General features: G+C 50.8%; 8 protein-coding genes across 15 annotated transcripts; 4 read left to right on the top strand and 4 right to left on the bottom strand.

The window, feature by feature from the left end:
* Positions 1-1088: 1088 nt before the first annotated feature.
* On the bottom strand, positions 1089-5420 carry H310_09641 (hypothetical protein; the record flags this gene model as incomplete). 4 transcript variants are annotated; one of them, XM_008875776.1, is made up of 17 exons in its annotated part: positions 5282-5420; positions 5011-5229; positions 4774-4944; positions 4282-4611; positions 4078-4226; positions 3783-3952; positions 3577-3689; positions 3346-3488; positions 3189-3278; positions 2965-3092; positions 2773-2865; positions 2436-2689; positions 1997-2386; positions 1758-1863; positions 1466-1696; positions 1254-1365; positions 1089-1196 (listed from the first exon to the last, which is right to left on the bottom strand). In XM_008875776.1, the coding sequence occupies exons 1-17, from the start codon at positions 5379-5381 to the stop codon at positions 1089-1091; spliced, it is 2907 nt and encodes a 968-aa protein (XP_008873998.1). In that variant the 5' UTR covers positions 5382-5420. The 4 variants fall into 4 exon arrangements, with proteins under 4 accessions (XP_008873998.1, XP_008873997.1, XP_008873996.1 ...); XM_008875775.1 differs by having other exon boundaries at positions 4774-5229; XM_008875774.1 differs by having other exon boundaries at positions 4282-4944.
* Positions 5421-5940: 520 nt separating this feature from the next.
* H310_09640 (hypothetical protein) lies at positions 5941-7089 on the bottom strand (the record flags this gene model as incomplete). Its single annotated transcript, XM_008875772.1, has 1 exon — positions 5941-7089. One exon carries the CDS (start codon positions 7087-7089, stop codon positions 5941-5943), a length of 1149 nt encoding a protein of 382 aa, XP_008873994.1.
* A 147-nt stretch (positions 7090-7236) lies between these two features.
* Positions 7237-8685, top strand: H310_09639 (hypothetical protein). The gene has a single exon (XM_008875771.1). The coding sequence runs from the start codon at positions 7442-7444 to the stop codon at positions 8603-8605; it is 1164 nt and encodes a 387-aa protein (XP_008873993.1). The 5' UTR covers positions 7237-7441; the 3' UTR covers positions 8606-8685.
* A 1676-nt stretch (positions 8686-10361) lies between these two features.
* H310_09638 (hypothetical protein) lies at positions 10362-11080 on the top strand. Its single transcript, XM_008875770.1, has one exon. The coding sequence runs from the start codon at positions 10393-10395 to the stop codon at positions 10729-10731; it is 339 nt and encodes a 112-aa protein (XP_008873992.1). The 5' UTR covers positions 10362-10392; the 3' UTR covers positions 10732-11080.
* A 339-nt stretch (positions 11081-11419) lies between these two features.
* On the bottom strand, positions 11420-12750 carry H310_09637 (hypothetical protein). 3 transcript variants are annotated; one of them, XM_008875768.1, is made up of 7 exons: positions 12620-12750; positions 12398-12577; positions 12234-12347; positions 12073-12162; positions 11906-12028; positions 11709-11846; positions 11420-11654 (listed from the first exon to the last, which is right to left on the bottom strand). In XM_008875768.1, the coding sequence occupies exons 1-7, from the start codon at positions 12743-12745 to the stop codon at positions 11514-11516; spliced, it is 912 nt and encodes a 303-aa protein (XP_008873990.1). In that variant the 5' UTR covers positions 12746-12750; the 3' UTR covers positions 11420-11513. The 3 variants fall into 3 exon arrangements, with proteins under 3 accessions (XP_008873990.1, XP_008873989.1, XP_008873991.1); XM_008875767.1 differs by having other exon boundaries at positions 11906-12003; XM_008875769.1 differs by having other exon boundaries at positions 11420-11846.
* A 929-nt stretch (positions 12751-13679) lies between these two features.
* H310_09636 (hypothetical protein) lies at positions 13680-18439 on the bottom strand. Its single transcript, XM_008875766.1, has 13 exons — positions 17351-18439; positions 17136-17306; positions 16834-16966; positions 16441-16738; positions 15981-16093; positions 15841-15897; positions 15563-15771; positions 15374-15508; positions 15224-15321; positions 14784-14999; positions 14581-14722; positions 14157-14314; positions 13680-14089 (listed from the first exon to the last, which is right to left on the bottom strand). The coding sequence occupies exons 1-13, from the start codon at positions 18395-18397 to the stop codon at positions 13825-13827; spliced, it is 3042 nt and encodes a 1013-aa protein (XP_008873988.1). The 5' UTR covers positions 18398-18439; the 3' UTR covers positions 13680-13824.
* Positions 18440-20226: 1787 nt separating this feature from the next.
* H310_09635 (hypothetical protein) lies at positions 20227-21003 on the top strand (the record flags this gene model as incomplete). Its single annotated transcript, XM_008875765.1, has 2 exons — positions 20227-20687; positions 20871-21003. The coding sequence occupies 2 exons, from the start codon at positions 20227-20229 to the stop codon at positions 21001-21003; spliced, it is 594 nt and encodes a 197-aa protein (XP_008873987.1).
* Positions 21004-22484: 1481 nt separating this feature from the next.
* H310_09634 (hypothetical protein) lies at positions 22485-24720 on the top strand. 3 transcript variants are annotated; one of them, XM_008875764.1, is made up of 8 exons: positions 22485-22945; positions 23001-23135; positions 23314-23459; positions 23524-23698; positions 23757-24053; positions 24105-24326; positions 24387-24438; positions 24497-24720. In XM_008875764.1, the coding sequence occupies exons 1-6, from the start codon at positions 22535-22537 to the stop codon at positions 24171-24173; spliced, it is 1233 nt and encodes a 410-aa protein (XP_008873986.1). In that variant the 5' UTR covers positions 22485-22534; the 3' UTR covers positions 24174-24326; positions 24387-24438; positions 24497-24720. The 3 variants fall into 3 exon arrangements, with proteins under 3 accessions (XP_008873986.1, XP_008873984.1, XP_008873985.1); XM_008875762.1 differs by lacking the exon at positions 24387-24438; XM_008875763.1 differs by having other exon boundaries at positions 24387-24720.
* The last annotated feature ends 111 nt before the right edge of the window (positions 24721-24831 follow it).

The raw sequence follows: 24831 nt of genomic DNA, 5'->3' as shown, positions 1-24831 counted from the left end.
ACATCCGACTTTGAAAATTACCTCTGTATTTTATTCGAAGTCATGTCAACCCTCCCAAAACTCGGACAACAATTTTGGAACAGAGGGAGTATAAAACATTGGAGGTATAAACTATTGAAATACACAGCACAACCATTTGAATTTCAAACGTACTTCGAAATATAATATTATAATATTTCAAGTTATATTCACTTTGACCCGTTTCGTTTAGGGGGGGAGATCAGTACCTCATGAACGGTCCACTTTGACGATCGTGAGGAATATTTCCACTGGTGGGATGGTCTTGAGAAATACCCCTTGGAGAAATCTCACAGGTCGTCAATTTGTCGAAGCGTTCAAAATACACAATAGACTATGTGACGGTATGTGCCGAATTTGGGGCTATTTGGGGGTGGCAAGGACAGGGCGCCCTAATTTCAGGACGCACAAAAATTGGATGCCGTTTGGATGAAAGCGCGGCAGTCGACAAGTTTTCCATACACCACATGCACTTGGGCATTGCCCTGCACGTTATGAGTTGTCCATCGATTGTAGGAAGGCACGAACGATGAGAAGCGGTCGAGTGCAGCGGGGAAGCGTCGAGGGCGTTCAAGAGTTGCTGTGGCAAAGGGCGAATGCCCACTCGAAAGACGGGGTATGCGGGAGGCACAGGATCGCGTGGCGGAGTCATCCAGTTCGGAACACGCCCCACTCGATGTGGCATCCAAGCAAAGCAAACGTCGGCGTCGTTGTCGGGATGCACGTCGAGAATAGTGTCATTGTTTCTGCGACGGTATTTCGTGCCAGGGCGATTGAATCGCCACTTCACGAGGAATGTGGAGTAGATTGGATGCACTCGGCGAAGCTTCATTGCCTGGACATTATCGCGATGGTTCTCCAGCACGGCGCTGGCATCATGAAACTCAACACGCGTTCCAGTGGCGCTACAAAAAGCGGTTCTCCCTCGGACAAGGATCTCAAGCCCGTTTTTGTGCACGCAGGGTCGAAAATCTCGACAATTGCATTCGGTCCGTGTTTCATTTGTATGTTCTGAGGGTGTTTGCAGGTTGTACTTGGCTCTTCACCGTAGGAATACGTTTCAAGCTCCATCACGACACGACAAGGTCTTCGATATCTGGGACGTCGATGTGATCGAGTGGCACGTCAGCGATATGCGCATCCCACGCCAATAGGACGGCGGATTCCCAGTTCCGCACCTAGACCGAGATATTGTCGGCGCATGGACGAAGCAAGAACTCAAAACTCGATCGTACCCATCGCATCGTGTCGAACAATGGGCATGTTGTGCGTGTCGATTCGAGCTTTTTGCGCAATTCCCACAATTTATCCATGTCCAACGCCAGCGCGACGGCCAGTTCTTCATACCTACAAATGCAAACACACCGGTGGACTGGCATCCGACACACAACCACACGGAATCATCGTGTGTGTCCAGAGAGAGAGAAAAAAACGATTCCGCACGTACTCTTCCAACGAGTCTGCGATGAGCTCGGGCAAGTCGGCGGCCAGCAACAAACTCGACGCGACGCGCGACGCCATGTGGTGGCCTGTTTTCGTTATCATGGGTGTCCCTGGTGACGCACGTAAATCGAGCAGGTTGCAACCCGACAAAACATACTTACCACTCCACAAGATGTCACAGCCAATTGTGTGGCCATTGCTCGTAGCTGTGTCCAGGAAAAGATCGGCCAAGTACCTTCCATGGCAGGGTTAGCGCACCAAGCATTTCCAAGATGGACGACGAATGCACAACTTGCCCTCGTTTCAAGTGTTCGTCTTTCGGCGCCACGTCGGTGAAGTGGAGACGAGAGTCTCGAATCCCATGGGCTTTCGCTTCGGCTTTCAGGTTTGTTTCAGCCAATTCTGTTCATAGAGAGCATGAAGGAGCGAGGAGGTTGCGTCATGGAATCCAAGCAAAATTTCGCCACTCATTCGAGCTCTAAATTCCACACGGAGCCATGTGGCAGCAAATCGAATGTCGCTCACGTCAGCGTACCGTTGTGGTGGTATCGCACGAGCCACAGGACCGAGTTGGGCACGCGCTTCAGAATATGCATCCACGTGGCAAACATGGTCGGGTCCAGTTTGTAGAGCTGACTAAAGTTGCAAAAGACAAACTTGTCTTCGGGAAGGCCATATTGACTGCGACTGGGGCAAGTGTCGACATCGAGCACGGCCCGAGCGCTCTGCTTGTGGTCGTTCACAAAGAACGTGTGGGGCATATACAGCACTTTTTCCGTGTAGCCCACGGCCGCATGGTCCAGTGGCAGCACGATTTTATCTGCGACGATGTACTGGATGTAGTCTGCTCCCATCGATCCGTGGAACCCCATCAGCGACACTTGAATCGGGGCCGGTCGCAGCGCGAAAATTTCGGTGCGAGCTCCTACTGATGTTTAGAGACATGTCGACACCAAGAGCGGTCGCAAGCGTACCCTTGGTGTAGCCGTTCAAGTCGACCAGGATATGAATCCCGTCGTTGTGAATCAATCGTGCCGCGTCGCCGGTACTCATGGCACTCAAATCTTTGAAATGTTCAGCTTCCAACTCGATTTTTCGGCGCCACTGCGACTGATCTGACGGAGACGTGGCGTAGCATGTGATTTCAACCCGGTTTGAATCATGGAGACCAAATACGCTCTGCATGAGGTGGGACAGCGGATGGTTTCCAAAATTCGAACTCACGTAACTACCACCCTCGGCATGAGAGAGGCAAGGGACATACACCAATACGCCGAAATTCGTATCAACAAGGTATCAAAGTGCTCGTACCCAACGCGCAAGCGCTCGTCGGACCGCTTGGCACGATAGCGCAGCGTGCCGAGATCCACGAGCGACGAATTCAGTCGAGCCCGCTGGGCATATCTACGTGCGTTTGTCGATGTCATCCGATTTGTCCTTGCGCGTAGCCATCACGTCGTGGCAATGCTTGATTCGGAAAAACATGGAGCACGTGGTGTGTACCGTTTGGAAATTTCGAGCAATGGAGCAGCAGGAAGCGGGTAAATGATGGCATGGAACGGCTGGACGGTCGGCAGAGTCGAATCGGTGCCCAGTTGTCGATCGAGCATCGCCATCAATTTCTTCATGTCCTGTACATCGGTAAGAGATTATTGACGACAACATGGGGCCATCGAACGGGGCATCGGGCAGTCGACGATTTAAATGTTGGATATATATATCCCTACCTGGCTGCGAGTCCGCCAGTCGCATACGACAGCCAGGGAATGGACGTAGTTGCAAAATGCTTCGGGAAAATCGGGCCGTAGGCTCAGCGCCTGCAAGCGCCACAACAGTCGAGTTCGTTCAGGTTTTGTTTTCGTGGCAGTCTGTGGGAGTTTTTACTTTGCGAAAACATGTGAGCGCTTCCTCCATGCGACCGCCATCTTTATACGCACTCGCCAGGTTGCTATACGTATCGGCAAACGTCGGCTTGAGACGAATCGCCGTGCTGTAGCAAGCAATGGCGTCGTCCAGTCGAAGCAGATCTGCAACACGATGCGGTCAACGCGCCATTGTTCCGACAAAAAAAGACAATGCAATTGGCATCGCCGTGCACGTTCGACGGAGACGCACCCTTGTACGCATTTCCCATGTTGCTGAACGCATCTGCAAACGACGGATCGATCGCGACGGCTTCTTGGTAGTGCGCAAGGGCCTGCTCAATTTTGCCTTGTTCTTTCAAGACGCTGTACAAGATGAGATTTCATGCTGCCGCCAACCCATTTTCAATCGAATCGCATGCAACACGGGATGGAATGGAGTCCAGGGGGGAGGCTCACCTGCCCAAGTTGCTGTGGGCTGCCGCAAATCGAGGCATCAGCCGCGCCGCCGTCATGTAGCAATGAATAGCTTCCTTGATCATGCCTTTGTCTTTGAGGGCGTTGCCCAGATTGTTGTATGCGTGGGGGTGGTCTGGTTTGAGGCGTAGCGCTGTGCGGTAGCAGCTGATCTAAACATTCGTCCGCGCATGGCACAACCCGCATCAAAACAAGTATTCGTGTGAAAACACACGGTCGATGCTCGCTCGTACATGCAAAACAAAAACCATCGCCGACGACATGCGTCGAAACGTACCGCTTGTTCGAGCTGGCCGATATCCCGCAGCGCATTGCCCAAGTTGTTGTGGGCATCGGGGAAATTGGGCTCGAGCTGGATCGCGATGCGGTACGTGGCAATCGCAAGTTCGACTTGATGCGCATCAAAATAACTACTCGCCAAGTTGCCTGCAGCCAGACGAAACAAAGTTGAAGCGCCCACCACTCTCTCGCCGCCTCGTACCATGGGCAATGGCAAACTCTGGTCGCAGTGCTATCGCAGTCTTGTACGATTCAATGGCAGCATTCGTTTGTCCAGATTCCTTCAGCGCATTGCCCAAGTTGCTGTGCGCGTCGGCAAAGTCCGGCGCCAGTCGAATCGCTTCCCTGTAATGCTCGATGGCCTTGTCCAGCTGACCGTCGTCCTTGAGGAGACCCGCCAGGTTGCTCCACGCGATGGCAAAGGTTGGCTTGACCCGAATCGCGTTGGCATAGCATGTCGTGGCATCTTCAAACAACCCTTGCGCTTTGTACAAGTTGCCCAAATTCGAATGGGCATCCACCAAACATGGATCTACGAGTATGCGAACAATCCATTCACACACGAACGAAAAAAGCTGTGCAAAGTGCGCCACCACCATTCGAACGAAGGAGCATAGTGTCAATTCATGTGCGCCATCGTGGTTTGCTGAACGGGATGACGATGTACGACGACGTATGGAACAGGGTCACTCACCCAGCACCAACGCCATTTTGTACGTCTCGATCGCTTCATGCGTGGCGTGCATTTGCATGTAGCTGCTGGCCAAGTTGTTGTACACGTCAGCAAAGCGAGGGTTGAGTTTAATCGCTCGCAAGTAAAACTGGATCGCGCCATGGGTGTCCCCAATTTCCTTCAAAGCGTTCCCTTTCGCCAACCACACAAGCGTTGGATCGATCGCGTTCACAAACACACATCTCGCCATGAACGCACCGAGATTGCCAAACGCTTCGGCAAACTGCGGCTCGATGCGAATGCACTGTTGGTTGTAAAAAATCGCCTCCGAGAAATTGCGCAGCTGAAAATGCAGTGCCCCGAGCAGCAGCAGATTGTCCGTGCGAGACGCATCGACGTCGTACAGCTTGTCGCAAATCGCAATGCCGTCGTTGTACTTGCCCTGATTGTAGTGCGCATGGGCTGTCTCCAACAGCTCTACGGACCCCCCCTCGTTCAACTCGCCGTCGTGCTCGAGTGTGCATCGTACCCTCGTACTGCTGCAGCGTGTCGAGGGGCTCCAATACACTCGCGTGGGTGTGCCGCGACATGTTTTTGACGCTCGATTTCTTCCGCAACGTCGGCTCCATGTTGGCACTAGCCACGTACGTAACTCCTCGTCCTCCTTGCCCCAAAGGTCACTGTGACGTTACTTTTTGTCAAGTGGATCGGTTTAGATGTCGGCGACGCAGCGCCATCCCTGCGACGACACGATGGCCACGAGCATGATGGAGCGGCGCAGCACCACATCCATGGCGTCGCTGACGCTGTTGCGTTTGGTTGCATGCACGGTCCACCGGACCCGCCATTTCATTTGCATGGCCAAATGAAGATGCTGCTGGTGTCGAGCGTTGTTACAGCACCAGCACCGTGCACGTCGAGCACGTTTTCAATTTTGTGTCCAGTCGTATATCATTTGGTCATGGAAGGCTTCGCCTCGACAAAATGCCGTGTGCTGGGAACGACGTGGCGATTCCATCGGGACGATCGAACGATTGGCATGTCGTGGCATGCAAGGTGTGTGTGCGCAGCAGTTTAGCCGTGCTCACTTGGCAGCACGCAGCTCACAGTGTGGACACCATGTCCGTCGAGCACCCAACGCATGCACGTGCCAGCATGCATGAAACAAAATGGACTGTTTGGCATGGTCTAGGCAGGGTTACGAGACCAGAGCACACCGTTCTGGGGCACGAAAGTCTGCGCCTGCAGGTCGGCTACAATCACGTCACTTCGTACACCGAGGTTCGGGCACGTCGAGTACGCTGCGTGGTGGAGCGCCACAACGGCGTCGTCCTCAACGCCCACGACGGGCGACCCGCTCGACATTGCTTGTGTATCGAGGAAATATTCGGCCTCCAACAGGTTGAGCCCGGCCACGGTGGCGCGGCCAGTTGCCGTTTTATCCGAGATGCGCTTGCCCCATGCCTGAGGGTGCTGAACAATGTAAATGGGCTCGCCGACTTGTGGGCCAGTCGCGCGCAGTCGAAGAAACCCGTACTTGGTCGCCACGTTGGGGCCGGTCGTCGAAGTGAGTTGAATCAACGTGTAATCGAGCGCTTTGTTGGTGTACACAAACGTCGTCGAGCCGCGCCACTGCTCTCCTGTACACGCGAGTTGGCGCATGCAGCTCTTTTCGAGAAAACTCTGGGGGCACTTGTCGGTTTGGGCCAGGAACTCGATGCGAATGCCGACGAGTTGCCTCGCTTCGTCGATGCAATGGTTGTTGGTGACAAGATGTCCTTCCGATCCAAGCAGCCAGCCCGTGCACCCCGTCAGGTTGCCGTCTCTGTTGATGACCAGGCGTGCAACGGCATTGGATTTGGCAAACATGGATGGCGCCGACAGCTTGTAGCACGCAGCTTCTTGCGTTCGATCAACGCCACAGATGGCTTCGCTGGCTTGAGGGCGTTCGAGCTCGGCCGTGTACCCACTGATGTGGACGCAAGATTGGGTGGCCAACGAGTTTGGACGAGCGACGACAAGGGTCGCAACCACTCGTGTGGTGGCCATCGGCGGCGCGTCGAGCCCATACGTGCTGTGGAACGTTTGGTTTGGATAAAAGTAGACGGGTGGAATTGTCGAGTCGGGATCGGACGGGCGAACGACAAGGTGGTCGTGCGGGGCCAAGTAAAACGAAGAGAACCGGAGCGACATGAACGGCGTCGAGTACGACGTCGACTCGATCGTGACGCTGAGCGGCGACGCGGCATGGCAGCCCAGGGTTTGTGACAATGGGACGAGTGCACTGCGCACACTTGTGGCCAGCAACCAGGCGAAACGAATGACGCGAAGAAGCATCGCTCGACTCGCCACGAGTTGACGCTGGAAAGCAAGATTGCATGGCGTGTGGCCATCAAGGCTCGCAGGCCCAGTGAAACGACCGGGGATATTTTTAGCCGACACGACGGTTGAGAGTAGGTGTGGCTTGGGCTGCACTCCATCGTCTCGAACGTCAACAACGCAATGGGTGCAGGAAGGTTTTGGGTGCAGGAGAAAGCGCGTGGACGATGCCGACGAGATGGAGCACGTCACTGCGCAATCTGAGCAGTGTGCGGTGGGCTAGCTCCTCCTCATGAACGTCCTGGCGTAACATTCCACGTCCAGCGCGTCGCGCCACCCCTTGCTGCCAAGGCATTTTCCAACTTGCACCATGCAAGTACCTTTCCACGCCGTGGTGCTGGCAACGTTGGTTGCCGTCGCTACGTTTGCCCAAGTCATTCCGCTTGCCTTTAGCGTCGGGTGCGACAACTCGACGAGTTATCCGTTTCAGCGCGAACGAGGCTGTTTCAAGCCGGCCTTCACGCGCGAGATCGACAATGGCGGCGACCCCTTCATCATTGTGCGCTTCAGTGCATTCAACTTGCCACGCAACGACTACGTTCTCCTGCGATCCCTTGAGACGGGGGCCACGGTAAAGCTGTCCGGGGCCGAGTACCACGGCGCGTTTGACGCGCCGAGCATCAATGGGTCGCGCCTCCGTCTTGAACTGTACACAAGAGCGATCCCGGCGGGGGGATCGTCGTCTCCGTCAACGTGCACGGGGTTTCACGTTGTAGGGTACACGAGTGTATTGCAAAGCCCACCGACCCACGAAGCTGTGTGCGGCGGCAACGTCGAACGCACGCAGGAAGCGGCATGTTTCAATCATTCCCCCATCATGACCGCACGTTCCCGCGCGGTCGCGCGCCTCGTGATCAACAAGGACGGTGTCCTCACGGGCTGTACGGGGTTTCTCCTCGGCAACGAAGGCCACTTCATCACGAACAACCACTGCATTGCAACGCAATCCCATGCGTCGAAAACTCGGTTTGAATTCATGGCGCAGACAATGACTTGCCCGACCAAAATTGGCGACACGGTGTGCGACAAGCAGTTGGCCTGCCCTGGAGATGTCTGGCGCGGCACTGCCACTTTCTTGTACACGAACGAGAAGCTGGACTACACGATTGTGCTGCTCGATCGGTCGGTAGTCGCGAGGTACTCGTACTTGAAGCTCCGACTGGCGGGGCCGATTGTTGGGGAGCCCATCTACTCTGTCCAGCATCCCCAAGCATGGGGCAAGCGCATCACAGACAAGACTGCGTGGGGAAAAGCCACGATCCAGTCCACGAATAGTTTGGAAGCGTCCTATCTACTTGACACGCGGCCCATGGCGAGTGGGTCGCCTGTCTTAAGCACCACCGACCACTCCGTCGTGGCGCTCCACCACGGCAGTCTCACGCAAACGACGTGTCCGAACTTTGGCATCAAGAGCGACTTGATTGCCAACGACTTGGAATCCCTCGGCCTTGTTCCGGACACCGCGTTTTCCTAGACAAATACTTGCGCTCAGTGTGGCTTGTGCACAGGAACACACCACGAAAAGTCTCAACACAACTCTTGTCTACAACTCGTTCGACTTTCTCAAACGGATTTCGTCGACAACACGTCGTCGGCGGTGTCCCAAAACGTTGTTTGAAAACGCGAGAGATAGCGGGACAATGCCAGAGGCAAGGATGTGCATGGCGTTGCGGGAATTTCCTTACAGTTGAGCTCAAGTGCGAGTGAGAGCATACGTGTCAGCAGGGGGCAAGGACAACATCGTGGTCCTGGGACGTAGGGAATTGAATCGTGTAACCACTCCGAGCCATCGATATGGGCAACTCTCAGAACTCTAAAATCTTGCACCGACACGCCACTGCCAACCTGTCCATGCACAGGCTTCTCCGCACGTCGGCAAAAGCCACCTCGCACTTGTCTCTAAAGGTTGGGTAGCCTCATTATAGACATCGTCCCTAGAAACAGCACGGCAACCACCAGTTGAAACGCCGTCATCTCGGTCATTGCAAGTCTCTGGATCGCGCTGCGGGTGACTGTTTGTGTCAAAATCGAGTTAACGCCCCGTGCATTCCAGCGAGCAACGACCTGTCTCGTTTAACGGATCGTCTTGCGTCACGACGCTCGTTGGGCCTTCGCGCCACCGCGACTCGATCGTTTACACGTGGCACCCCGATGTCCTTTGCGTCGTAGTTTGTGCGATTCGTCCACATCCCATGGTCACAAGTTTGACCGATTGTGACCTTTCAAGATCTCGAAGCTTTCGATTTTGATAGGCTCCACCGGGTCGACAGAAGCACTTTTGATCCAGCCAGCCACTCGTTCACACACTGACTTCGGGTGGATGCGATGGGGTTGCGCCTTGTGGCATCTCCACAAGTCGATGAGGCACATCGTCAAACTCGGCAATGTTCGTGCCACCCAGAACGCTCTTGTGTCAACAACTTGCCCGAGGGAGTTATTCGGTGCGAGGGCGTGTATATCCCACCTGGTTGCGTGTATTTCCTACTTCATCTCGTGGACATTCGATTGAAAATCGTGTTTTACCCATTTTGGGCATGTCCGACCGCTCTTTTGTATGTGGAGTGGAGTCGTACATCGAAGAGAAGATCCACGGGACTCTGTCAAATGTATCCTGGATCATGGCTTGCGACAATAGAGGAAAGCCAGACATCGTACAACGCAAGGAGGTATCGAACTCGTGCTTGGGGGAAATGGAGCGTCCCAAGCAAATATCGTTGAAAACCCTGCTCGTTTGGGCATACGACACGCATTGGACACGTACTTAGGATGTTCTATATACTAACGTTACTGGAAAATTGTATGGAATTCCACATTTGTCGACAAATAGCATGTGCCAACTGTTCGGGCATACGTTTGTTTTGTATGAGCCTGAATAAAACGATTTGCAACCGCAGGCGGTGCCTTGAGGAGGGAGTCCCAATCGTGCGTGTCGCTGAACGTGCAATCTATTCCTCTCGTCGGGAAAAGCGGCGGCAGGTCGTGCCGCTTCCTGACGAGGCATACAACAATGCCTCGACCTTTCACGAAGTACGAATGCGAGATGTTAATTATGGTTGGTTAAAATCATTTTTTAAATATATTTTTAATGTTTTGGAACTAAAAAATCAAAAAAATATTATTTAAAAATCTGAAACATGTCGCATTGTCCGACTGGCGGTGGAGAATGTGTTTTTCCCGTGTTTTTCCCACTTCTTTCGGGTCTGGATGTTACATCCAGAGTCGTTTCCATTGTTGCATTCACCAAGCACACGACCGCGTGGCATGATGGACGTCGGCACGAAGGCGTTAGTGGTGCATTCGTCGGCCGTTGACTTGATGGAGGCTTCAATGCATGTGGAAGCAGTGGTTTACGTGCTTCTTGGCGCCGGCCTCATGAGCGTATACGTGTACTTTGTCACGCGAGTCGACAAGGTGATGCGCCGCAAGCGATTCACCGACCGCATGAAGTCGTACGCGCAAGTGCTGCGCGACGACCGGAGGCTTCGCATGGAGCGAGTCCATCGAATGCAAGCCATTCTGGAAGACGAACATGGCGAAGACGACAGCGACGATGACAGGATCGACGTCGATGCCGACGTCGTTCGATTGGTGCTCTCGTAGTAGCTCACCCACCTCTCCTTCGATCCGATGCCAGCCACAGCTCTCCGTTTGCAGTTCCACTTATGCGACTTAACTTATTGCTTCATGTGCTTCTTGTGTGATTCTGCGATTGTTCAACCGGGTTCATGCTATCCCATGGCGTTGTGTTGGCTGGCAAGTGTTGTAGCGGGCGACGGGACGCCCAGCAGTCTTTTTACTGGCGTGTCCACCAGAACGAGCGGGGCAAAGCAGTGCCAATTTTGTCATGGCCAACGTGGCCGCCGGTGGGTGCATCGCCATGACACCATCCAGCAGCAAAAGCCACGCGGATTGGTGCTAAAATATGTTATAAAAGTAATTTACAACAGTGGGGTCTCACGGTGGCTGTCGCAGCCTTCGCGAGCGTAAAGAAAACAGCGAGCCATATCGCACAAAGTCACAGAGTTCCATCAACGGCGGATCGTCTCCACCATGTCACGTTGCCAAAGTCAATTCAACTCCACTTAAACCATCCTGACTCGTCTGGGCCGTCTCGGTCGACACGTTGTCTCCCGATCTCGCGCACAAATTGAGTTGTCAACACGGGGCGACTGGTCAAAACCATAGCCGATCAAACATTTCCGCCTCTTATCCTTGGCAAGACATATCCACTTCCCCATGAGGGCCGCGACGCAAAACGCCCGGATGCGTGGGAGCCAACGAATGCGTAAAATGATCAGCAGTCTTGCAGCATCGGACGCATGATGCGGGAATTCCACTGGAACGAAAATTGTAGATTCAACGTAGTGTCGCGCCTGTATACACTACTCGACGACAGACTTTGGTTGCACTTCCAGGACGTTGCCTTTGTCGAGGTCGGCGAGGCGATACGGGCCGTATTCAACGCGGATGAGGCGCTTGAGCACAAGGCGCACATGAGCCATCGCTTTTCGAATCTCTCGGTTCTACAGCGCCACAAGAATTGCCGTCAAACGCAATTTCACCAGTTTGTCACGTACTTTTCCTTCGGTGAGCTTGACCTGGAGCCAAGTTTCCTTGTCTTTTGTCGTGGACTCGATCTTCACCTCCATCGGGCGGTACTTGACGCCGTCAACCAACGCGCCACGTCGAAGTTCGTCCAGCTTTGAAGGCAAGACCTGAAACATCGACATAAATATCGGGCTCGAGCTACAATGGATTCCATGGAAGCACCCACCTGTCCCCACACGAGCACGCGATACACTCGTTGGACTGAGTGCTTGGGGTGTTCGAGGAACCTGGCATAGTCGCCATCATTCGTAAGGAGCAGCAGACCTTCTGTGTTGTAGTCGAGACGGCCCTACGAAGAGATCATATGTGGAAGAAGAGTATTTTGCAACGTACCACGGCCATCACGTGCGTGTCGAAACCCATGGCCTTGAGGCGCTGCATGATGGTCGGACGACCGCGGGGGTCGCTGGACGTGACCAATTCCTGCAATGGCGACCCATCGCGAAATGTTACGATCGCATGTGGTGATGGACACCACAGAAATAATTCCTTACCCCAGGTAACTTGTGGGCAATCCAAACGCGGCGCTTGGACGGGCGGGCAGGTAACGTCTTATTGTCGACAGTCACAACGTCGTCAAAGGTTACGTTATGGGCAACTTGCGTCACCTAGTGTGGGCGAAGTGAACGCCAGCACGAAACGGACGCGACAATTGTACCCTGCTGCCGTTGACGACAACGCGGCCGTCCAAGATAATTTTCTCGGCTTCACGGCGGGAGCTAATACCAGCCATCGCCATTCGCTTGGCCAAACGCATGGGAGCCGACGTGGTGTCGACAAGGTCATCGACGCTGGCCTTCATGTGGACGGCCGCTGGTCCTTTCCGACCTTTTGTTGTCTGCTTCGACAATGAGGAGGGTGGTCGATTAGAACCACACACCTTTGAAAGAGGCAGCGACAGCGCGCTAGTTGGCTTCAAGGGCCGTTTTGTCTTGGCCACAATCTCTTCTGGCGTCAACCGGGAGCTCTTGATCGAGATACACCGCCGAAGCACCCGCGCCAACATCGCACCAACTCCAAGTGATCCCGTCGATTGGTGGACTTGTTACCGGATAAAACGTCTTTATCCGGATAAAATCGAATTTTGGGTCCACATCACGAAAATGCGAATAAAGAACTTGTGCATATCCAACTTTGATCGAAAATGACATTTTTCTTTTTTACATTTTTCTCAAACTTGAACGGCTGGGAAAAGGTGGACGTCAAATATTCTTGTGCTATTTCGGGCTATATTGGCCGGATAATCGATGCGATTTGGGTCTGTTACCCATTGGGATATTTGGAAAGTAAGAATGCGTGTGCCCCTTGACGAGCGGGGGCATTCTGCCATTGCCGTGCATCGCATTGTGGAGTTGTATCAAACTAACGTCAGCATTTATCTTGATTATCGTATGACCACCAAGCATTCGAATTTGTCGGGTGCCTTACCAAACAATAAGTGTCATCGCCTCCTGTATCATTATTTAACAAGCCTTCCTTTGGAATTTTTTTAGAGATCTAGATAATTTTCATGTCGAATATGTTTGACAGGCCACCTCAGGAAGAACTTTTGAAGTTGAAATAGCCCAATTCTCGCTCTTCACCATAACAATTCACTCACAATACCCCGTTGCTCGAAAGAGTCGTGATGCGTGATGACCTTCACCGAGCTTCACATATTCAGGAGGAGAAAGCAATGCGATGCGGCCTAGATTCCAAAGTGCAATGCCACTGCATCCATACCTTGTAATTCTGGTCTAAAATTTGCCACCAGCCAACCAAGACAGCGGTCACGTTTTAGCGGGCTTTCTGTTTGTCAAGCAGCTACGTCGTGTTCAATTACTCAAATAATATCCTAATGATCTGTAGTGGACGCAGAGTATGTGAAAGTACGAGGCTGGAGGCCTGGGTACTGCTTTCATGCAACAATATTGCATCGGAACACGCAAAGGACGACTTTCTCACCATTCGATGTCCTTGATTCATATTCTGTCAAATTTCCACACGCTCCCATAATTTCAAATTTTCTTGATCCAGTTGGCAAGTCGACAAGGGATGCTCAATAGCTAATTGAGCCAATTCCCCATACTTGGAAATCGTCTATATTCAATTGGCGTAGGGAAAGAATGATGTCATGGTTTTTGGCTTCTTGGGCTTCCATGCATTCGTGGGTTTTGAAACCTTGGGAATCTTCCTCGCGGTTTCGACAGGCGCTGTTATCAAGGCGGCTTGAACATGGCTTTGTAACTCGGGATCGGATCCCACACGACCAAAGAAATCGGCCACGTGTTCCAACGCTTCCTCGGCAACTTCGTATTCTTGACAGTGGCCTCTTGTCCATTTGGACAATTGGTATGTGTATCGCTCGTTCCTAAAGTTACAACGCAAAATATAAAACAAATTCCACTTGGCAAATCGAAGTAGATGTCCATCTGTACCGATAACGAGAATCAACGAGGAAAATGGCGCCGTAGTCCAAGCGGTGGCGAATGCATCGACCAAGGGCTTGATTCAGTGCACGAAATGCCTGGTGTTCGTACCATACTCTTCCAGGGGCACAAGTTTTATCATGTTGAGATCGGTCGTTTTGATATTGCTGCATGAAAACTTTAGAATCAAACTCACATAGAGACAAAACAGAACCAAAACTCAATTGGCATCTTCATGGTAACTGCATTTATGGTCACAGACAACAAATCTGTAAACGGGGCACGAAATTAATTCAGCCATATGCTTGCTTGATACAATCAAGATGCATACATGAAATCTCCAAGCTGCCTTGCACACAGCATATTATAAACAAAACCTTTGACCTTCCAGAAAATATACACCCTCGGAAACCAATATGGTGCAGCTTCATACCTGCTTCAGAGCGATTTGTTGCTCCTTGATGTTAGGAAAGGGGATCCCGACGGCGACGACCGCGCGTGCATTGTCATTGGAAAAGTCAATGCCTTCGCTGACTTTGCCTCGAAAGACAGCAAAAAACAGAGCGCCGGTTTTTCTAAATCCAGAATAGTCATGCCATTTATATGAATGTGGCCTCCACAAAGAGAATCCCGTACGTAGCGTCAGGCTGGCGGCTTCCTTCGACGGCAGCTTTAAAATCGTCAAGTAACGCGTCAAAATCTTTTCCAGCGCCACGAGGCTCGACGAATGACTTCTTCTTTTCTTCCATCTTCGCCATGGCGCCAGTCACCATCCACCGATCGTACAGTAGCTGCATGAAGCGATAGGATGGCAAAAACACCAAGATTCCACCGGGCACAATTCGGCACAAGCTACAAAGAGAACAATGTTACATCGTGGTGGATTTCGGTCGTGCCGATGGACGAACGGCCCGACTGCGCGGAGTGCAATGGTGAGTTGTCATAACATCACATAAGACGGGTTTCGAGTTGTATGCGTGAGATTTGACAATATCACAAGCAACTCATGTCCACAATACGTCGAACTTCTTGACTCCATTCGGAATTCATCGAAAAGAAAACTTGTCCCACCGTACTTGAGAACAATATCCCCCAATGCATCTTGATACGTCAGATCCTGTTGGTTTGCATACGTCGCACTGAAATCACGATGTTTGGGTGGTCCTTGTACAAGCTACGATATATAGTGGCCATGAGACGAGTTTATCTCCAAACACATAGTTTACCGTGCCCAGCCAAACTTGCTTTTGCATGTTCACCACATGATTTGCTTCAAGAGTGATCGGAAACGTAGTGCCCAGTTCACCAGCAAACGAAGTCATCGGGCTGAGAGTTCCCGATGTTAAAATGACACTGCGAGTCTAAAATTCTCTTTAGAATCTGAAAAACTAGCGACCGATGCAGACTTTACGTACTTGAGTGGTTATATCGCTAAACGCAACCCCCGCATATAAGCACCATACACACGCCTTGTATTCCCATTCGTTGGATCGCCGACCAAACCCTCGTTGACGTACAGCAGCCAGTTTGAAATCGTGGACATATTTCATCGAGTCTCGAAATAAGTAGTCAGCCACGTTCAAAATGCTCGATAGCCCCATGATTGTTGCCATGCCGAGTTTGACTACGTGTGCGAAGACATAATTTTTTATCCAAATGAATCGACTATCGACAGCACTCCATGCTTACGTACGCTTGGTTGACGGCTCGTCGCCAAGCTCTGCGCTTGAGGCATTTTCTTCCATCATGACTGCAAAAAAAATATTCAGACGTGGTCATGTAATTGTACAACGAAACAATTGTTCCATTGGCACAAATACAGTCAGTCCGTACCAGCCTCCATCGCCATTTTGAAATAATCGAGTGACTGTGGTGTAAGTCCGCAGTATTCACCTAAAATTGCCGCAGCATCGGGACCGCTGAATTGCCGTGTTTCGTACTCGAACCTGGTTTCAATCGATAAGAGGTCATTCTGAGGAATAAAAGGTGGGATATGAAACCTGGAATCGTACACCAATGAATGTAACCATCCGGAGAAACTCAAGAAAACAATGTATTTTGACACCACAAAAATTCAAGCTCTAAGGATTGGGATTCGATCATTTGAGCACAAGTGTTGGCATCACTTCGTCCCAAAGACAGGAAATAGCCTTGAACGATCAAAAGAATGATGCAAAAAAAATTACTCTGTACTGTCGAGAGAATATTTGAGTCACGTTTTCATAACAACGATTATGGTCATGTCAAAATCTCGAACACAATCAACTGATGCATTGAGCACAAGATAACCTACCCCATGGGTTTCAGGGTGGGCTTGATGTGTGTCAGCCAGCGCTTCCATCCGTTAATGAGTTTCATCAGGGTCTTGACGTCGTCTTTCTTGGACTCGCTAACTTTGGGGTTTTGAATGGCTGTGGTCAAGATGATCGCGCTTTCTTCGAGACTGGGGTAATGCAACTCCAGCGATGCTGCGTCGCGACACACGTCCTCAATATTGTGCGCTTCGTCAAATATGACGACTGCATTCTTCAAGTCAATCGAACACGACGATCGGATTTGCGGATCGATGATGTAATTGTACGGACAAAACACTACGAATTGCGTTGGAAGAATTTCAAATTGAGCCAACAGCTACACCTTGACATGATCCAAGCAAGAGACTTCTATCAAATGTACTAGGACATACCGATTTCTGCCGTTTCTCCTTGCGATCGAGCAAAAAAGTATGGGCACTCCTTCAGTTCATCCCCCAACGTTACCATATCTTCGATGTCCCAAACCGGCGGTGCATGCAGTCGAGTCTCATTGCGTTGTTTTCCCTGAGCGGTGCAAGCATTTAAGAATCAAAATGCACAAATATTGCGAAAAGGTCGCTTCATGCCAGCGATGGGGGAAAAGCAAATCTGAAATAACAAGAACGCATTCGAAGCACTGTTTCAATTTGTGTAACCCATGCCTATTGAAAACTCAGTGGTTTTTACGTTGTACCTTGGTGTGATATCTGCAATTCATGCCATCCAACAAGTCAGCGCATTCGTCCGCAAGATTTCCTGGGTCAAGCTTGCGCACACGGGGATGGACGCAGTAATGCTTCTTCGATCCCAACAACGTCATTTTGACCCGGTTGGCAAATGGACATTTCTTCAGTTCTTGAATTACCTACCCGACTATAAAAAGTCAATTTGCAAGGGCTGACTTCGTACCTGGGCAAGCTGCGAGTGCGTTCGCGAACAAAAGTAGATTTGAGGCAATTTTTCCTTCTTCACAGCATCGATCGACTGCGCTAGCGACGATGGTGCGATTCCCGGTACGTCGGGCGACACGGCTGAAGATGGCGCAGCAAATTGATCGAACCGATTCGTGACTAAATCAGGCTTCTGGATAGAGACAGGACGTTTGTGTTCGGGCTCTGGGGATTCAGGAGGAAAGCGGGCACCATATTTGGATGATAGTGGAGGTTTGGGGCGCTGTTGCTGTTTCTGTAGTTGTGAGAACGAGATGTGCACCAAATCGTCGTCGTCGTCGTCTGTTTTAAATTGCGTGGTGTCTATTGGACTCGCAGTCTGCATCTGCGCAGGCTCCTCATTCGGATCCACAAGAGGCTGAACACGGCCCGTGGCCACGTCGAGAACGAAAGTTTTGGACGGGCGGTCTTCAAACTCAAGCGTGACGCTGTTGGCGTTCCCACCGTCGAGCATGTGAACTCGCAGAATCATGCATGCGAGTTCATACTCCTTTTGACATCGTTCGACAGTGTTCCATTGATGTGGCGGAGCCAACTCACTGTTCAATCGATCCATCGCTTCGACGAGTTGCGTATGGTCCAATGCGTCCAGTTTCGGTGCTCGTAGGGGAGCTTGTGTTTCTCTTTGTCGTATAGCATCTTCCGCTTGAGTGAAAGCATTCAAACGGTGTCCCTTGACAGCTCTGGCGTTTTCCACATCACGGGCATGTTTTGCCTGCGATTCCAGCAGCTTGGAGGCGACATATGCATCCACGTTCGTTCGGTTGCGTTCACTAATTTCCGCAGCATGATGTCGATGCCAAGCCAGCGACGAGCACAGCAGGGCCAGTGTCTTGCCTGACCCGGTCGGACTCTCTAATAGGGCGTTCTGCTCTCTCTTCAGTGCCAGAAGCACCTTGTTCATCACGGCGAACTGCGCTGCAAACGGCTTCTTCCCATGAGGGAACTCCACTGTGTACCCCATGATCATAAAGTCATTCTTGGGTGCCTCGTATCCGATGTCCATCGGTGCAGCCCTCTCGGCGATTTCTAAGGATTTTGCCGCCACTTGGTAAACTCAATTTGCAGTAGCCAATCACGTTACATGATTTTCGTCCAATCATGTGGCCTATATCAAAATGCACCAATCAAATCGTCGTTCTGTTAACTTTTCACGGCTTTTCAACCAATTAAATCAAGCATTTTGACAAACTGACCAATCAAATTGCATCTCGTTGTTCAATGTCGTTTTGCTTTTTTTTCAATTTCCTTGAAGTGCCATTTGTACAGCTTCAGTTGTGCTATGGTGGACGTCATCTATAAACTTCCAACTTTTCACACTATTTTCTATCTACTATTTCACTTTGAAATCTCAAAAGTTCAATGAATTGAGACGTGGAATCGATAGATCTCACAGAGACGAAGACATTCTACGTCTCCGATAAAAATTTGGAGACAAATTGATTAAGAAATAGGGATTGATAGTTTGGAAATATTAGCTGGGGAGCCAATATTTGGCCACAGGGGTGAAAGATTAATTAGACTTGGAATTTGTATGCAAAGTTATCCGGCTGTAAATACAGATTTATCCGGACAGATCACACCACACCTGTAACCCCCCCCACACAAAACATGGGGCGTCGATCTCGGCGTTCCAATAATGCTCGAGCGCAACCACGGGTTCGTGGTGCTTTTGTCCAGGGGGACCAAGCCGTCATTTCAAACGACTCTAACGGGATGGACGAAGAAGATCCCTTGATGTACTTCCATGAATGGTGTGAATCAAATTTGCCAGACCAGCACGTTGCCCCAAAAAAGCGCCCTGTCGTCTACACAGGAGAGAGTGAGCGCACAAAACGCCGCACTCGTACTGAGCATAATCGGTCTCTTATTGCTTGTCCCATGAAGCCCATATCGACCTTCTTTTTGCCAACCTTACCCCAAGGAGAAAGTACGCCACAGAAAGAAGTCCAAAGAGCTTTGTCTGCAAGCGAATGTGTGAACAAATTGAGTCTACTCTATGACAAGACGAAGGTTCTATCGGGATCATTATATGTTCAAATTTCTGTTCTGATGAAGTTCTTTGAACTGCGCTCGAATGGGGAATGCCGACGAAGCGCAGCAACTGCTGCTTCAATGCTAATGCCTACGAAGTTGAACCGTCATGCTCGTACAATTCAGTTTTGGTCGCGTCATTTTGAACTCACTGGAGACTTACCGGTGTTCAAGCGAGGCAAGCATCAGAAGACGACGTCTCTTATGCATGACGAAGATTGTATGGCGAAGTGCGGAGAGTGGCTTCGATCTCAACCTCCTAACCAAAGATCACCTCAAGCTTTCAGACGGCACTTGAATATCGACGTCATACCCTTCCTCACTGGAGCAGTTGAGGCAGACGTGTCAGAAAGTACAGCGAGACGTTGGATGAAGCATATTGGCTTTCGATATGGCCTGTGGAAGAAGAATATTTACACTGATGGGCATGAGCGTGAAGACGTGAAGACTTACCGAAAGCAATTTTGCACCCTGTTCCTTGGTCTCACGGACAGGATGAGGTTTTTTTCAGGCGAGGATATGATGAAAGTCGACCTTCCAACAACAATGGGTCAAGCAGAAATTGTCTGGGTCACTCACGACGAGTCAGTTTTTTATGCAAACGACGACGGTGGCAAAGGATGGTCTCAAATCGACAATCATGACCTTCACAAAAAAGGCCGGGGGCGTTCTATAATGGTGTCAGAATTTCTGTGTCCTTGCCATGGTCGTTTGTACAAAATGGTGGATGGCATCAAGACTTACACGACAAAAACTCTGCACGTCGGAAAGAGTAACGAAGGCTATTGGACATGTGAGCACATGATCAACCAAGTCAAAGAAGATGTCTTATCTGCCTTCAAAGACTTACATCCTGGTGCGCAGGCATTCTTCACCTTTGATCAGTCGACGAACCATGCAGCCTTTGCATCTGACGCTTTGCGTGCCTCAAAAATGAACCTGAAACCTGGTGGAGCACAGGCTCGTCTTCGACAAGGAAAGTTGTCCGACGGCACACCTCAAAGCATGGTGTTTGATCACGACCATCCACTCAGTGGTCAGGCTAAGGGATTGCAGCAAGTTCTTCTGGAGCGGGGTTATGATATCAAAGAGTTAAAAATGCCACTTACCTGTAAGCAACCAAACGTCGGCACAAATCGCGGAGACGTGCTCTTGTGCTGTGCGCGCCACTGCATGGCATCACAGGAGGACTTTCGTATTCAAATGTCCCTACTGGAAGAAACAATCATTCAAGCTGGACACATTTGTGCGTTTTTGCCAAAGTACCATTGCGAATTGAACCCAATTGAATCATACTGGGGGGCTGCAAAGCGCCATGCACGGAGTCATTGTGACTATTCATTCGACGGGTTATCCAATTGTGTGCCATTGAGTCTGGAATCTGTACCTCTCGCCTCAATTCGAAAATTCTTTCGCCGTTGTGCCCACTTCGTTGATGCCTACAGCTTGGGATACGACTATGAGCTGACAAAGTTCGCGCACAAAAAGTACAAGAGCCATAGAAGAATCCCACAGCTTCTCTTTCAAGAAAAGGAAAAGCTTGTAGAAGAAATGCAATCAAAGCGAGAAGCCAAGTAATGCAAGATTCATCAAATCATACCTTTCGAAGCGGTAAAGCAGTCGTCCAATTTCAATCGGTTACAATGTTGGCGCTTGTGGAGTGGGAAGTAGTAGCAATTCAGGCCACCATGGTGGCGCTTGTGGATTATGGGGCAGTGGCCTTTGAAGCCACCATCGTGGCGCTTGTTTGTGGCGCTTGTTGAGTGTAGGGCTGTGGACAATATAGCCACCATGGAGGCGGCGATGGGGTGGGAAGCAGTGGCCTGTGAAGCCATCGTGGACATGGGCTATGGCTCGGAAACTCTCTGACCGCAAAGCAACATGGATGGAGAACAAGGTGGCCACAGTGGCAGGAGGACAGCTGCATGCATGGCGACTCTAATAGACATCACCAATATGCCTCTACTCAGAGTGGCAAGGGAGGGACGGCAATCACTCATTCACCAAGGGCCGTTCCGCGGAAGTAGCACATACAGGGACGGCTGGACTTCAGTGGATCTCATGGCTCTTAACCGTCAACGATCCGTGCCCCGCCTTGATCCCCATGCCATCCTTGGCGGCGCTGTCTCCGAGGAGAGACGCCAGCCTAGGCAGAGGGAGGCTAAAAGTACCCGCCATGTCCCCAAGCACCCACTGCCTTGGAACCCAGACTCTTTTGGGCTCCTTGGTAAATTGAAAAATGAGCAAGGGTACAAATCGTGCCCCCAAAATTAATACAAATTGATGGAGGCATTGGAAAATTCTTGAAAGTTCTGAACCATGTCCGATATACATGTCGAAATAATATTTGTAAATTTCTCGAAAAACCGAAATATTGTTTTGGCTCAAATTTGGCCAAGTGGAAGGTTCTAGCTGACGTCCACCATAACAGGAAATCGATGAAGAATTTTGCACACTTGGCCAAGGAGTTCAAATACTCTCCAAGAAATACTGGGGTGCAAAAGACACGCCAGCAAGGTTGAGTGCACCCGCATGACATACATATTTTTATGGAGTTTTCGCTTGTTTATGTTTTGCGTGCTCATCATGCATCTCGCCGCGACTCAAGTCAGTTCCTTCTTTCCACAGTTAAACTCTCAAACCCACTTGCACAAGACTCGTGGAGATTCTAGCTGCGCGAAGTTGAGTTTTATTGATGTATACATACTGTGTGCATGGAAAGAGCGACAAATTGAATTATCAATGTTACTCTGGTAGTGATTGTAGATAAATTGGTAAGCTTGGTGAGCGAAATCTGAGGCCAGCTTCCCCGCAGTAGCCATATCAAGGCTTAGCACTGGTCGTATACAATCAAGACGCCGAGGGCTCATTTCACTCGAAATGTTTCACTGCAGTAAGAAATGTGGAAATGTGAAATGTAAAGGATAAGGATTATGTTCACTGAATGGTAAAATCAAATATATTCACCAATCGCACACATTATCTGCAAAAGCGCCATGATTTTTATCCAATCCAGTCTCTTCGTGCGTAGAAATCGGACCAATCTGAACAAAGGATTCCTGGTGCTAAGTCTTAACCGCCGGGTGCGCCACGGCAGCACCGACGGACGATGGTGGAACTGTGCGCATTCAAGACGTCCGAGTTCCATAGCTGGTGGGTTGAAGAAATGAATGGCGGGTATCAGTTGTACTTGAGCGTGCTCCTGCTCTTCTTCTCCCTTGTGATTGCCATGCCGATGGCGCGATTGATCTTTTTCCTGCTGCGCTCGCTTACGCCGGAGCGATGGAAGTGGCCTGGCGAAGCACAAGCCATGATATTATGGGAAACGTACTGGCTGCTCCGTGTTGGACTATTTTGCGCCGCGCTACACGCTGTTCGTTTCACGAAGCTTCTGTGTCAGTGGCCTCTGTGGATTTTTGGCGTTCCGCTGTTGCTGTGGCTCAACAAAGCTGGCGACGTCATTCGCGAAGTTGCCGTGCGACGGGGATCTGCGAAGACTCTTCTCTTCGAAATAACGACGGTACAGTGACTACTCTTCGACGTGGTCTCAACGGACGTTGTGCTGCGCTCTGTAGGTCGTCAAGATCTTGGTTCTCTGCATGACGTTCTACTTCCTGTATATCCTCGTATTCCCTGGGATAGCCGACGACATCTTGAGGGGATTTTACACCGGCGTGTGCGTCCTCTTTGGTTTGGCTTTGGTTCCTGTGGTAAGTGGACCGTTCGCACTTCCATGCCGTTTGCATTCCCATGGGTGTCAGTCTGCTGCACCCGTTCGCTTGAAAAAAATGTATGGAACGAGAAAGTGTGTCGTATGGGTAGATAGGATCAACGTCTATACGATGGGGGATGCTGTGACGTGCGTGCGCACCTGATGCTTCGTGTTAGGTTCGCAACATTTCGGGATCGCAGCTCCTTGTGTTTAATCACTCTACGATCACGGATGACCAAGCCACGTACGCCGAAACCCATCACAAGCGCCACGTTCATTTTGACCAGACTCCCGTCGGCGCACTCCAAGATACACCACTCGGGTATTATCTTGCACCTCTTGGAGAGTGGCGCGAAAAACAGGGTCGACGATGGTTTATGCTGTAGATACGTCTTGACGACGTGCGACGCGTTCTCGAAAATCTATGTTCCTGCAGGTCGTTCGATGGAGTCGCCCATGGTGTTGTTCGAAGAAACAATGGCAATGCCGTGGTGGCCGCTCCGGCTGCATGTTGATTTGCCGGCATCGACCCCAACACTCCAAGTGCGGCGTTTGATTCAGGTGTTGTTGCCGTGCATTGGTTCAACAATTCTTGCAAGCTGTGATTGTGGATTCACAGGCCGTGGATGCAGTGTTGAACAATCCCGACCGAGTCCATGGTTGCACCCAGTACACTGGAGCTGTGGCGGCTTCGACGCCGACTCACCAGCAGCCCAACCCAGATCTACACAGCAAGCTCAGTGTGATATTCAAGAGTCCTGCTGCTGCGGCGGCATCGATAGACTGCCGCCGTGCTGCCCAGGAAGAAAAACCCGAGCGAACGTGGAGTGTCCACGTCGAAAATCGATGGCGGGTGCATGTGCACGGTCATGTTTTTGCAGGGAGTTTTCCCGTCTACCGGCAAGCGTTGTCCGAGGTAAAAAAAATCCCGTGCCGGTTGACAAAGTTAAGAGTAGTTTGTGTTTAGGTCGTGCAAGTCGTGATGGGCGTCGTAAGCGGCCACGGGTTCGATGGCGGGATGGCATCGCTGTCCTGATAGCTCTGTTTTGTGCTGAAACAACTTTGCAAGCCCGAAGTTTTTATGAGTCAACAATGTAAACCTTCCAAGAAGCAATTCTTCGCCGCAGCGCACGCTTATATTCAGGGCCAAACAAAAACACCCCCTTCGAGAATTCGCTGAGGGTTGCAGGTCCGTCCAGCAATTCAGCCACGTAATCTTGACCGTGGTGCTGAAACCCCGAGTTATTAGCCGATTTCTGGACTGTCTCACCTCGCGAGCGGCGTGGCAAAACTTGTCGTTTGTCTGTCTCTTCAACTACGGCGGCATGTTCATCGTGTCGACTAACAACTTTTTGGTAGAGCTCCCAACCAAGAAGCCGCGACCTTTAGGAACCCCGACTACGGCATCGTGCCCTTCATGGCCGCTCGATTCCTGGACGAACTCGCCCCCCACGACGATACGCTCGCCAACACTTCGGCGAATCGCACGGAAATTGCGTTGGTCTGCGGTAGTAGTGTGATCGCCGCCATGTTTAATTGTGTGGACAAGGATGGCAATACTACAGGGAACGACGGAAATCCTTCCCCTGTGGAACTCGACCATACTTCTGAAATTTTAATATTATGGACGTCCAAAATCATCCTCTGGAAATTAAGAATATTTTTGGCCAATCGATGACCATAGTATCTACGTC

The sequence above is a fragment of the Aphanomyces invadans genome, assembly GCF_000520115.1.
Source record: "Aphanomyces invadans strain NJM9701 unplaced genomic scaffold supercont1.22, whole genome shotgun sequence".
In the NCBI taxonomy this organism is placed as follows: domain Eukaryota; phylum Oomycota; class Saprolegniomycetes; order Saprolegniales; family Verrucalvaceae; genus Aphanomyces; species Aphanomyces invadans.
This window is presented reverse-complemented; position numbering and strand designations above follow the sequence as displayed.